Raw genomic sequence first — 14,049 nt, forward strand, 5'->3', positions numbered from 1 at the left:
ACAAACACATACACACACGCGCTCATTCATGATAAAACAGTTGTTGACTAGTTGCCCACTGTATTTCCCTACCAGGTGCGCCTTTGCTTATTTGCTAGAAATAAATTGATCTGAGCAGCTGCCATTTCTTTTGCTTTTCTTGCACTGGATACACCGGAGGCCTTCAACTGCCGTGAGCAAGTTTGGCCTTCTGGTGCATCGCTGTACCTTTAAGGAAGATAGGGTTGCCTCTGGGTAAGCCTTCTCTCAATTAATATATTTCTATATTTGTCTCATAATTGATAATTTGGAAAATCTAGATTTAGGGACTACAATTTGCAGAGGTGCATTAACGCAGCATTGTGACCTCAGATGTAACAGATGCAAACAAAAACAACTGGATTGTATGTTGGGGAATTTTTGTAATAAGATACAGCCATACTATAAATATAACAGATATTATAGTGTATATGTATATATATATATATATATATATATATATATATATATATAAAAAAATTACATTCATACTGTATAGATAACAGAGTCATTGCAATTGTGGACATCCAAAATCAAATTAGTAAATATGTTTGTACACACATATATATATATATATATATATATATATATATATATATATATATATATATATATACAGTATATATAAATATATGCAGTATACATATATATAATGGTTTCTGAGGTGCAGGAGATTGTCTGCAGAAGACAGCTGAGGAATGATACAGTATCAGGATCTGACCTCAGAACACTGTAGTTCCTTTGCCTTCTGCGTTGATAACTTTCCAGGTTACTAGCTCATGTAAAATGCATCTGAGGCTGCAGCTTTTCACAGGATTTCTCTCTAGTCACATCTGTCAAGCCTGTGTGGCACTAATTTCAGAAAGAAGCATACACAACACAGCTTCTGCTTCATTTCAGCGCATCAACATGAACTATTCACCTATATAACACTGTGCGTTGTTACCCTTTATAGCCCACGTCGTTCAGCTTTATATATATGATATAAACATTTATGTACAAACAGTCATATCTGTCTTTTGTAATATATATATATATATATATATATATATATATATATATATATATATATATATATATATATATATAATTATGTAGTCCCTAAATCTAGATTATCCAGATTATTATACACACACACACACACACACACACACATATATAAATTATACCTATTTAAAGCTTATATCCTTGTCAGAAATGAAAAAGACTTTGTGACAGCTGGCTAATATTATCAAGGGTCAAACATACCCTCAAGCCAAAGAGAAATGTATTCACTGCTGCATATATTAAAAGAATGTTTTTTTGTTACTAAACACCTATTTTATAAGCAATGAAATCCTTTCACAAACAGCAAAATAAACTGACATACAAAAAACTTCTTAAAATGACCTGTAAAAAAATTGTAAAAGGATATCTTTAAAGAAAAAGGGTAAACCTTATAAACAATGCAGTTATAATCATTTCTATAATAATTAATTATTGTATTTGTTTCTACTTATACATATAGCCAGAGACTGTATAAAAATCTCCACTCGTTCATCTTTAATTATAAATGTACATATATTTTAAGAATGCATCCTGCAGATTTAATTTTTTTATTTTTTTAATGAATTGTTTGTAGGTATTCAGCACTTCTACTATAAAATATTGTGCATCCTTAGAAATCATTGAATTATTTATTCTAACTCTGTAAGCCAAATACCAGAAGATTTCAGTATAATATTGTGTTTGTGGGGGCCCATGAATCAGTGTTCAGTGTTTTGCTTAATATCAGAAAAAAGACATTCAATATTACTAGAGGATTGTCTAAAAAAAAAAAATAAAATATAGGAAATGCCTGAGGTGTCTGCAAAGAGGTCCAAAAATACAGTCTGAAGTGCATAACATTGACAGGAAGGAAGGAGGTTACAATGAGACTGGGATGCTTTGGCAAAAAAAAAGAAAGAAAAAAAAAAAAGAAAAAAGAAAAAAAATATTGAAAATATCAGATAAATGTTTTGCTTTTATAGGAAATTGCTTAAAATAATAACATGATTTCAACACGGCTGTCAATCTGATTATCTATTTAAAAGATTGAGTAATTTTCATTATTATTTATTTTCTTATAACAACCCTTGCCTGCTACTGTGAGTCTCTAGAACGATTACTATAGGCACAGAGCAGAGGCTGATTGCTCACTACCTGGGTCATAGGATCCCAGACAAGGGGTGGGTTAAGATCAGTTCCCTAGAAAGGGGGCAGAGGTTGGTATCTGAAACACAGCTGGCAGTGACCTGGATAATCATTGTACCAATAAGAGCTTTAACAGGGCCCTGTTGTCTGTAAACAACCTGCACAGGAATTCTTTAAAATTTGGCACTGTATATATACAATCCGATTGTACAATTTAATTTAGATCCACCATCAACTATGTAGTACAAGGGCCATCCTAATTGGATTAAATGAATTGGATTGTTTAGGTATGTCTGTATATAGCATAGTGTTAGTAAATCTAAAGAAGATTGTACTGAGATTGTACAATCAATAGTGCATGGACGGTTTAATCTGCGCCACAGACGCTCTGGTACCTCTTGGTTTGCTCTTGTGGAGCTACAAAAGAATTAGTGCCATACCTGTCAAACTATAAATCTAAGCCATTTGCTTTTAGTTCAACAGCTACATAATAAAAGTGCCCCTTAGGACAGCAGAAGCCATGATGGGGGGGGGGGGGGGGGCGGCTTTCTGGCACAGTAAGCATCAGTGTAGACATCCTAGGGTTGATTTGTTAAAACTGGAGAGTGCAAAATGTGGCGCAGCACTACATGGAAACCAATCAGCTTCAGTTTTTTTTATTGTCAAAGCTTAATTGAACAAGCTGAAGTTCGAAGCTGATTGGCTCTCATGCAGATATGCACCAGATTTTGCACTTCCCAGTTTTAGTAAATCATCCCCAATGAGTTTTAGAATCACAGAAGCTGGCAATCCACAGACTGACTGGTAAGGCAGTTAATTGTAGTACCATGGTATAACCACAATGTTTTCTCCTGCTGCCAGGGTATGCTGCAACTTGTAGTTCTACATCAGGTGTACCCTCCTCTGCCCTATTGATAAGAACACTTCCACAGCACATGATTTTTTTGTTTTGTTTTTTTACAGAGATATCTCATACAAGCAATCTGTGATAACAGTCCAGTAACAAAGTTCAGCTCCAGTTATGCCTCAGCCTTTGTAATCCAGCCTTACCCATCTGTCATCACCCAGTTCAACCTCTTGCTCATTGAGCCACTAAACCAATGCCAGAGACAGCCCTGTGAGGGTCACATCGTCTATACACAGCAGCTCCTGTAGGGCCCTTACAAAGCACACAAGCAGTTATTGTCTAAGGAAAACTGCACAACACACTGATCCACATACTGACACCATCCTCTATACTGCCTGACCCCACACACTACTACTCATGCATTCATTTACATGCCAGCATTTCTGCTTTTTCAACTGTGAACACTTACTTGTTTGGTCATGGAGTCTATTAATCTCACATAAAAGTCCTGTTCTGTCCTAATACCTGTGAAAGAAAATGACAGAGCTGTCAGCAGCAATATACATAGCTCTTCCCTGATAAAGGTCCCAAAGAGGAACCGAAACGTTGCCAAATCAGCATTAGTGATTGCACATACAATAAAGAATACAGGGGGGGGATTTACTAAAACTGGGGCACACAGAATCTGGTGCAGCTGTGCATAGTAACCAATCAGCTTCCAGGTTTTATTATGAAAAGGTTAAATTAAAAAGCTAAAGTTAAAAATTTGATTGGTTACTGTTCACCAGATTCTGTGTGCACCAGTTTTAGTAAATCTCCCCCACAAAGACGTCTTCATAAAATCATAAGATTCCCAAAAAAGGAGAAAAGACAGCAAGAGTTGCGAGTGAATGTCTATAGATTATATATATATATATATATATATATATATATATATATATATATATATATATATATATATATATATATGATGTTTATGTAATAATATATTGATGGATAGACTAACAGAAGGAAGGCTGTCTGATAAATCTATATATTTTAATGTATATACATAAACAAAAAGAGATACAACTAAAGATATATAGATATGTAGGTTGCCTAAGACAGATAGACATGGAGATATATAGACATATATATATATATAGACTATATATATATATATATATATATATATATATATATATATATATATATATATATATATATATAATACTATTCATGTAAAAATATATTTATGGATAAAGAAGGCTATCTGAAAAATATATATCATTTAAAGTATATGCATAACTCAAAGGAGTTAGAACTAAGCAAAAATATAGTAGATACAAGCATACCCCACTTTTAAGTACACAATGGGGTTTATTTACTATATCTAGAAAGTGCAAAATCAGGCTCACTTCTGCATAGAAACCAATGAGCTTCTAACCCCAGCTTGTTCAATTAAACTTTGGTAATAAAACCTGGAAGCTCATTGGTTTCTATGTAGAGGTGAGCCTGATTTTACACTTTCCAGCTTTAGTGAATAAACCCCATTGTGTATTTTAAAGTGGGGTATGTCTGTATAAAGGTTGCCATAGAAAGATAGATAGATAGATAGATAGATAGATAGATAGATAGATAGATAGATAGATAGATAGATATCTCATTATACTGCAAAATGCCTTGCTGTAATACAATAATATACAAATGCTTTAGTATTATAATAACACAACATACACATTATAATAAACACTTTGCAGTGCCCTTAAATGAATACTGTAAAATAGACCAGCAATAGAGGCATTTTTTTAGACCCCTGTAGACAGAGGACTAATGTACATTCTATATTACAACTTCACTTGAACTTTGTCTCTCCCTAAACTGTCAGATTCCTAAGAATCATTGCCCGATAGGGTATATATTTTTTTTTTAAATCTGGCAGTGGAAGAGTTAAATCCCCCCCCCCCAGTATATGTCACAAGTCGCCGGATAATGTGATCAGCAGTGTCCCAGCCTACAATAAAAGTAGATGACAGCCGTTGTATGTTAAAGCCTTGCAAACAGGGCATCTAGAAAATGCATCCATTTCAGCCGGCGGTAGACGAAGAGTTAACGCTGTATAGAAGTCGCAGAGGGATCTGGATACAGGAATCCCAGCCTTGTCTGGGCGTTTAACCCGCGACAAAATAGCCTCCAAATTAAAGATTTGCGACTTTGCATCGTAATCTCTTCTATGTAAACCATGTGTTTATTTCTGTTTATTTGTTGTTTCCTGTAGACATAATATTAAGTCAAGCTGTCCACCACCTTTTTTTAATGATTAATTAATTCTGGGTTGTAAATACATTTAATTTGATAATGATAAAGCCATCGACTCCAAACGTAAATGCGAACTGCAGTTATAATTGCAGTTATAAAGGATAGCTCTGTGCTCAGTTATAGGATATGCTGGTTGAATATTAAATAAACAAAATAGGAAGGCATGTGATAACATGTGCGACACTCGCTATAGCAACAAATAAATAGTACTACATGTAACATTATGGCTCTGGATTTAGAATAATTCCGAGTCTTCTGAATGCTGACAACATTCAACCACACAAAGTTATTTCCAATCCCTATGCAAACTTTTTTTTTTTTTTTGTTTTTAACTTAGTTGTCAAAATTAATTGAGAACTTTAAACCTCCAATACTTACCGTTACTATAGAGCAGCTGGAGTCGGTAATGGATCCCATTATTGGTCTTTTCAGTGCTGGTTTCCTGATTTTAACAAAAAAAATATATAATTTTTTTTTAACAAAGACACTATACATTTTTATTATTATTATTATTAGTAGTAGTAGTAGTAGTAGTAGTATTATTATACCGTGCGCTTTTTTTAATATATATATTTTTAAGCTGTATGTTCTTATGTTATCACTATGATATAGCATTGATTTTACAGCCTTGACCATTTTTTTTTTACTTCGAAATAAAAATAGCACAAAGTCTTCCTGTTATGTAAGCTTTGCGCTTGCATTGTATGGAGCAAAAGATATAACACTCGCTCAAAAGAGGAATAGACCGTATAATAAAAGATTGATACAACATCTGTAAGCGTATAGGAAATATGTGTGGACTATTATTACCATAGCACCACATTTGTATTTGATAGGCATTGACTTTGGTCAGAAGATACATTTGGCATAGGCATTGACTTAAGTATGGACTTCGTAGATAGGTGCTTTTATTATTTCTATTATTACATTTATATGAGTTTTCTATCCGTTTGTCGTATGCACCTTGAAGTTTATAAAACCCAAATTTCTAATACAACGTCTATATTTCACCAATATTTTTCATCACGTGATTATTATTGATATGGGGTAGGTAAGGTTATTAAAAAGAGGGAATCTTTGATGAAATTAGCATATGAAACTGTTAAAGAATTATTATTGATAAGGGGTAGGTATGGTTATTAAAAAGAGGGAGTGTTTGATAAAATGAGCATATGAAACTCTTAAAGAATTATTACTGATATGGGGCAGGTATGGTTATTAAAAAGAGGACATCTTTGATAAAATAAGCATATGAAGCTCTTAAATAATTATTATTGATATGGGGCAGATATGGTTATTAAAAAGAGGGCATCTTTGATAAAAATAAGCATATGAAGCTCTTAAAGAATTCTTATTGATATGGGTCAGGTGTAGTTATTAAAAATAGGGCATCTTTAAAAATTAGCATATAAAACTCTTAAAGAATTATTATTGATATGGGGCAGGTATGGTTATTAAAAAGAGGGCATCTTTGATAAAATAAGCATATGAAGCTCTTAAAGAATTATTATTAATATGGGGCAGATATGGTTATTAAAAAGAGGGCATCTTTGATAAAAATAAGCATATGAAGCTCTTAAAGAATTATTATTGATATGGGGCAGGTATGGTTATTAAAAAGAGGGCATATTTGATAAAAATAAGCATAGGAAGCTCTTAAAGAATTATTATTGATATGGGGTAGGTGAGGTTATTAGAAAGAGGGCATCTTTGTCAAAATGAGCATATGAAACTCTTGAAATAGGACAATTATACATTAAATTATAATAAATTATAGGATAATTTAATAAATGAAGGGCTTATAGGGAGTAGAAAGGGGACCTTATCTAAAGGAGGGCAAGCAGAAGTATAAAAAAAAAATACATCTAATCCCAGGGCAACAACATTTTACACTGGGAATGCCCATTTCAAATTTGACCAAGATACCTCTAAAAATGTAATTAATTTATTTTATGTAGAATCTCTCTAAAATACTATCGTTTTAAGGCTTATAAAGACCATTTACAATATAATACAAAAACACTGCATTTATACTGTTCTTCATAGGAAGGTTTTAAAATAATGACGGCTCTTTGATCTTTCCAGACAGCACTTAGAGGGCCAACTTAAATCATGAGCAAATTGTCTCTGGAAACTGGTTGATAGGATTGCCACCTGGGCATCAGCCCTTACCTTCTCTTTTTCCACGAAGCCCACGAAGGCTGTCCTTTCAATTTCCACGGGCTGTCCCTGTCGGTCGTAGAGGGCCAGGACAAAGTGGAAGAAATTGGACTTCCTCAGATTGGAAGGGGGTTGCTTCTCAAAATGTGCCCTTGCCAATCCCACGCCACTGTATACAGAGAGAGGGCATTAGACTTTTGGCAAATGGGGGGAACCCCGAATTTAATATATACAGGTCTTGTATTAACCCCACATCACCTCCTGCTACCAAAAAAAAGTCGACTTCTATTTTCATTACCTGGAGATTTCAATCTAGTTTCTATTGATTTCTATAGACCCTTTAACCTAATCTTTACACGTATTGCTGCTGTGTAATCCTGTACCACGCATTATAAATCCCTTTATTCATAATCTGTCAGGGCAAATCTAATTTTATTTCAGATCTGTATTAAGTTTGATTCACTTATCAGGAACAGAGACCTCCACAGTCATTCTTTGACCCCATTTTGCCCCCTCCTTAATATTACTGTCTTCTATTTTGTGCTTCTGACCCCCACTCCCGTTTAATTTACACCCCCAAAGCAAACACAATCCCAAATCATAAAGCATTGCCTTTATCCAAGCTCCTCTCAGCGTTGATTTAAAACCACTACATAAAATACTTCACTGCTGCTTAATCTCACACATATAAACTATGCAGACTAGTCATGGCTTTAATAACTATGGTCCTGACTTGAAGTACTAGATCTGGATTTATTTTTTATTTTTTTGTATTTGACAGTGTGAAATATGTAAGAGTCCTCCAATTGTTTTAGAAGAATATTTATGTCAAATTTAATCCAGCTGTAAAAATTGAAGAAAATCTCAAAGTTAAAATCCAGCCGAATTGAAGGGGTTACGCCTGGGCTTAATTCATTCCCATCCAACTCCAAAAAGTTTTATTTGTAGATTGTGGTTTACAGCATTGACTGGAAACACATTTCTGAAACAATGCAGAATGCTATCCTCTTAAATCAAGCCCTATGGTGCTACATTCATAAAAAAAGGACTGCTAATTTCATCCTAAACCCAGCCAGGGCTGGAGAGAGAGAGAGAGAGAGAAAAAGGCCCTTGTCTATTTATATGTCACTGTACAAGGGGATCAATCTTATCTCCCTGCCTAGAGTTCAGACACTGCCTCATCGTTTATAAAATATACATTATGCTTGATAAATTATCTGATTTATTAAAAGGAAGGATAGGTTGTCCTCAGTGAAACATAGTTTTAAAACATTTATGGGGCAATTCTGAACTGCTGAAAGGTAATTGGGATGGAAATTTATTAAGATATGAATGGAGGGGAGGGGGGCAAGGGTCAACTGGAACATAATTAGATGTTATCTCTATAGTTAAATATATTGACAGAGATCAGGAGAGAAAGAAGTGGATGTTGGATAGATAGATAGATAGATAGATAGATAGATAGATAGATAGATAGATAGATAGATAGATAGATAGATAGATAGATAGATAGATAATCAATAGGTTTATAGTTAGATAATCTAAAGACTATAGATAGCAGAATAATAGATAGAAAGGTAGATAGAAAGGTAGATAGATAGATAGATAGATAGATAGATAGATAGATAGATAGATAGATAGATAGATAATCAATAGGTTTATAGTTAGATAATCTAAAGATTATAGATAGCAGAAGGATAGATAGATAAATAGATAGATAGATAGATAGATAGATAGATAGATAGATAGATAGATAGATAGATAGATAGATAGATAGATAGATAAGGCTGGCCATACATTATACAATATCCTTTTAGATTTACCAAAACCATATAATATGAGGTCCAACCAGGCAGGCCCTTGCACTGCATAGTTGAAGGTAAGTCTAAAGGAAATTGAATAAGAAAACTGTATAATGTATGGCCAACGTCATAGGTGATAGATGGATAAATAGTTAGATAATCCATACATTATAGATAACAGAAAATAGATAGATAGATATGGATAATCGATAGCATAGATAAATAAATAATAAATAAGTTAAATAATTGATAGGTTAAAAATGAAAGAAAGATAGAAAAATAGATAGATAGATAGATAGATAGATAGATAGATAGATAGATAGATAGATAGATAGATAGCAGAAAGATAAATAAGTATATAGATTGAGTGATTAATAACTGGTAAATAATTAATAGAGATACAGACAGATATAGTTAGATAGATAGCTACATTTTGATTCTTGTTTGCTCCAACTTTTATCATTGCATGGGAAAGTGCTGAAACTTTGATTCAGGCACTTTACATACTTACTACTAGACTCATGTCAGCCGCTTTTATCAATCACCAACTAATGCAACCAGTCTTGCCTGTCAATGTATAAAAACATAAATAGACATTTATGTTTTTTTTCCCTCAATATATATATATTTATTTATTATTATTATTTTTAATGATACAAGCTTGTTTCTGATAACATCTCTATACATGTATGTGTTTGATTAGTAATGACAGCACGTCGTCCTGATAACAGAATAATGCCCCCGGTAGGATGCTGTGAGATGTGGCCGATAGAGGCAGTACCGTAGCGGTCCCCCCAGCAGTAGTTGTCCCCCATGTAGGTGATGTCCTCACCCCCAGCAGTAGTTGCCCCCCATGTAGGTGATGCCCTCACCCCAGCAGTAGTTGCCCCCCAGGTAGGTGATGTCCTCACCCCCAGCAGTAGTTGCCCCCCATTCCCCTCAGGTAGGTGAAGTCCTGACCCCCAGCAGTAGTTCCCCCCCCCCCATTCCCCCCAGGTAGGTGATGTCCTGACCACCATCACCTGGCTCGTACCTCTGGGCGGCTGTGTTGGCATCCAGTACCCCGGCTCCCTGCATCCAGGTCCGGACAGCGTTCATGCCGCTGCTGAGGGGCTCCTCCTTCATACTGCTCCCACTCCTCTGAATGCTTTCCTGAATCCCAAACATGAACCTTACAGGCTGGTGCTCCCCTTGTCTCGCTGTCTGGCAGTGCCACACTCAGGGGTCACCCCCCGGGACCTCTGTGGGGGGGAGGAGGAGCGGGGTGACAATCCTAAACCAGGAGAAGAGGAGGAAGGCTGCGGAGGAGGATGGAGGTCCACTATAAGAGATCACATCCACTACACACACGGCTGATGACTGGAGATCACAGGCAGGTTGGGTGAACAATGGGTCGGATTGGAGATGCCAGCTTGGATCCAGCCAATGTCATGTTCCTGGTGTGAGGAAGAGCCAAGAAGTGATGATCCGGTGTCAGTATCCAACAACTAGGAGTGGAGGAGGTCGGAGGGAGATGAGCAGTGATTGTAGACAGTGCGGGGAGAAGAGCTCCTCTTACCCCGGTGCTGGAGGAGGAGGATGCTGTGCTCTAGCTGCCCCCCTTCCTGCCTGCCTTGGCTCTGTCTCCGCTTCCCTGTGGAATCCACACTAACTATCCCCCAAAGCTACACACGCGCCCACCAGCCCCATAGGGAGTTGCATTGCCTTCGCGACCACGCCCCCTCCATTTGCATACCGCTATTATTCCTCCGCCTAGGCAGCCAATTGGGCGCCGCCTTCAGCCACCGGCCCTCCTAGCCGGCACGCCTACTTTCCCTTTTCCTCTTCTGCGGGAGGCTGAGAAAGTTGCCGCTGGCTTGATGCTGGGAGAAGATCGGTGCCTATTGTTATAGGGATGGGAGCATAGGACCAGAGGGAGATCATCCACTGGTAGAGGAGAGGAAAAGGACCAGAGGGAGATCATCCACAAGGAGAGGAGAGGGAAAGGATCGGAGGGAGATCATCAATTGGTAGAGGAGAGGACATGGATGGGATAAGAGGGAAATCACCAACTGGCAGAAGAGAGGACATGGATGGAAAAAGAGTCAGATCATCAACTGGTAGAGCAGAGGACAGGGATGGGAAACGAGGGAGATCATCCATTTGTAGAGGAGAGAACATGGATGGGAAAAGAGGGAGATCATCAACTGGTAGAGCAAAGCACAGGGATGGGAAAAGAGGGAGATCATCCATTTGTAGAGGAGAGGACATGGATGGGATAAGAGGGAGCTCATCAACTGCTAGAGGAGAGGACAGGGATGGGATTGGAGGAAGATCATCAACTGGTAGAGGAAAGGGCAGGGATGGAATCAGAGGGAGATCATCAACTGGTAGAGGAGAGGACATGGGTGGGATAAGAGGGAGATCATCAACTGGTAGAGGAGAGGGCAGGGATGGGATCGAAGGAAGATCATCAACTGGTAGAGGAAAGGACAGGGATGGAATCAGAGGGAGATCATCAACTGGTAGAGGAGAGGACATGGGTGGGATAAGAGGGAGATCATCAACTGGTAGAGGAGAGGGCAGGGATGGGATCAAAGTGAGCTCATCACCTGGTAGAGGACAGGGATGGGATCAGAGGAAGATCATCAACTGGTAAAGGAAAGGACAGGTATGGAATCAGAGGGAAATCATCAACTGGTAGAGAAGAAGACAGGGATGGGATAAGAGGGAGATCATCAAATGGTAGAGGAGAGGGCAGGGATGGGATCAGAGGGAGATAATTAACTAGAATAGAGGACAGGGATGGGATCAGAGGGAGATCATCAACTAGAAGAGAGGACAGGGATGGGATCAGAGAGAGATCATCAACTGGTAGAAGAGAGGACATGGATGGGATCAGAGGGAGATCATCAACAGGTAGAAGAGAGGACAGGGATAGGATCAGATGGAGCCCATCAACTAGTAGAAGAGAGGACAGGGAGGGGATCAGAAGGAGGTCATCAACTGGTAGAAGAGAGGACAGGTATAGGATCAAAGTGAGCTCATCAACTGGTAGAGGACAGGGATGGGATCAGAGGAAGATCATCAACTGGTAGAGGAAAGAACAGGGATGGAATCAGAGGGAGCTCTTCATCTGGTAGAGTAGAGGATAGGGATGAGATCAGAGGGAGATCATCAACTGGTAGAGTAGAGGATGGGGATGGGATCAGAGGAAACTATGCAACTGGTAGAAGAGAGGACAGGGATGGGATCAAGGGGAGATCATCAACTGGTAGAAAAGAGGACAGGGATGGGATCAGAGGGGAGCTCATTAAGTGGTAGAGGAGGAGAGGACAGGGATGGGATCAGATGGAGATAGTCAACTGGTAGAATGGAGGACAGGGCTGGGATCAGAGGGGAGTTCATTAACTAGTAGAGGAGAGGACAGGGATGGGATCAGAGGGAGCTCATCAACTGGTAGAAAAGAGGACAGGGATGGGATCAGAGGGCTCTCATCAACTGGTAGAGTAGGGGACAGGGAGGGGATCAGATTGAGCGCATCAACTGGTAGAGGAAAGCACAGGGATAGGATCAGAGGGAGCTCATCAACTGGAAAAAGAGAGGACAGGGATAGGATCAGTGGGAGCTCATCAACTGGTAAAAGAGAGGACAGGTATAGATCAGAGGGAGATCATCAACTGGTAGAGGAGAGGACATGGATGGGATCAGAGGAAGCTAATGAACTGGTAGAATAGAGGATAGGGATTGGATCAGAGGGAGCTCATCAACTGGAAAAAGAGAGGACAGGGATGGGAATCAGAGGGATCTCATCAACTGGTAGAAGAGAAGACAGGGAGGGGATCAGAGGGAGATCATCAACTGGTAGAGGAGAGGACAGTAATGGGATCAGAGGGAGCTAATAAACTGTTAGAGGAGAGGACAGGGATGGGATCAGAGGGAGATCATCAACCGGTAGAAGAGAGAATAGGGAGGGGATCAGAGGGAACTCATCTACTGGTAGAAGAGAGGACAGGGATGGAATCAGAGGGAGATCATCAACTGGTAGAGGAGAGGACAGGGATGGGATCAGAGGGAGCTAATAAACTGTTAGAGGAGAGGACAGGGATGGGATCAGAGGGAGATCATCAACCGGTAGAAGAGAGGATAGGGAGGGGATCAGAGGGAGTGCATCAACTGGTAGAGGAGAGGACAGGGATATGATCAGAGGGAGCTCATCAACTAGAAAAAGAGAGGACAGGGATGGGATTGGAGGGATCTCAACAACTGGTAGAAGAGAGGGCAGGGAGGGGATCAGAGAGAGCACATCAGCTGGTAGAGGAGAGGACAGGGATAGGATCAGAGGAAGAACATCAACTGGTAGAAGAGGGGACTGGGTAGATCAGAGGGAGATCATCAACTGGTAGAGGAGAGGACAGGGAAAGAATCAGAGGGAGCTCATCAACTGGTAGAAGAGAGGACAGTGATGGGATCATAGGGAGCTCATCAACTGGTAGAAGAGAGGACAGGGATGGTATCACAGGAGAGCTTATCAACTGGTAGAAGATATGACAGGGATGGGATCAGAGGGAGCTCCTGAACTGGTAGAGGAGAGGACAGAGATGGGATTATAGGGAGCTCATCAACTGGTAGAGGATGGGCAAAGATGGGATCATAGGGAGCTCATCAACTGGTAGATGATAGGACAGAGATGGAATCAGAGGGAGCTCATCGACTAGAAGAGGAGTGGACAGACATCTAATCATCAATTAATGCACAAAATATGGAGATTTA

General features: G+C 38.8%; 1 protein-coding gene across 4 annotated transcripts in view; it reads right to left on the minus strand.

The window, feature by feature from the left end:
* Window positions 1–10,961, minus strand: part of EBF1 (EBF transcription factor 1) — a 487,852-nt gene extending 476,891 nt beyond the window's left edge. For 2 of the 4 annotated variants that reach the window (XM_077468416.1, XM_077468414.1), the window contains exons 1-4: window positions 10,331–10,961; window positions 7,508–7,664; window positions 5,714–5,777; window positions 3,507–3,562 (exon numbers count right to left, since the gene is read on the minus strand). In XM_077468416.1, the coding sequence (XP_077324542.1) occupies window positions 3,507–3,562; window positions 5,714–5,777; window positions 7,508–7,664; window positions 10,331–10,464 (411 nt within the window). In that variant the 5' untranslated portion in view covers window positions 10,465–10,961. The remainder of the gene's footprint in view (window positions 1–3,506; window positions 3,563–5,713; window positions 5,778–7,507; window positions 7,665–10,330) is intronic. The other 2 variants (XM_077468417.1, XM_077468415.1) reach the window with 1 other exon arrangement.
* Window positions 10,962–14,049: the final 3,088 nt, after the last annotated feature.

Source organism: Lithobates pipiens, unplaced genomic scaffold, assembly GCF_037356315.1.
Source record: "Lithobates pipiens isolate NorthernLeopardFrog02 unplaced genomic scaffold, aLitPip1_a1.2 Scaffold_8, whole genome shotgun sequence".
NCBI lineage: Eukaryota > Metazoa > Chordata > Amphibia > Anura > Ranidae > Lithobates > Lithobates pipiens.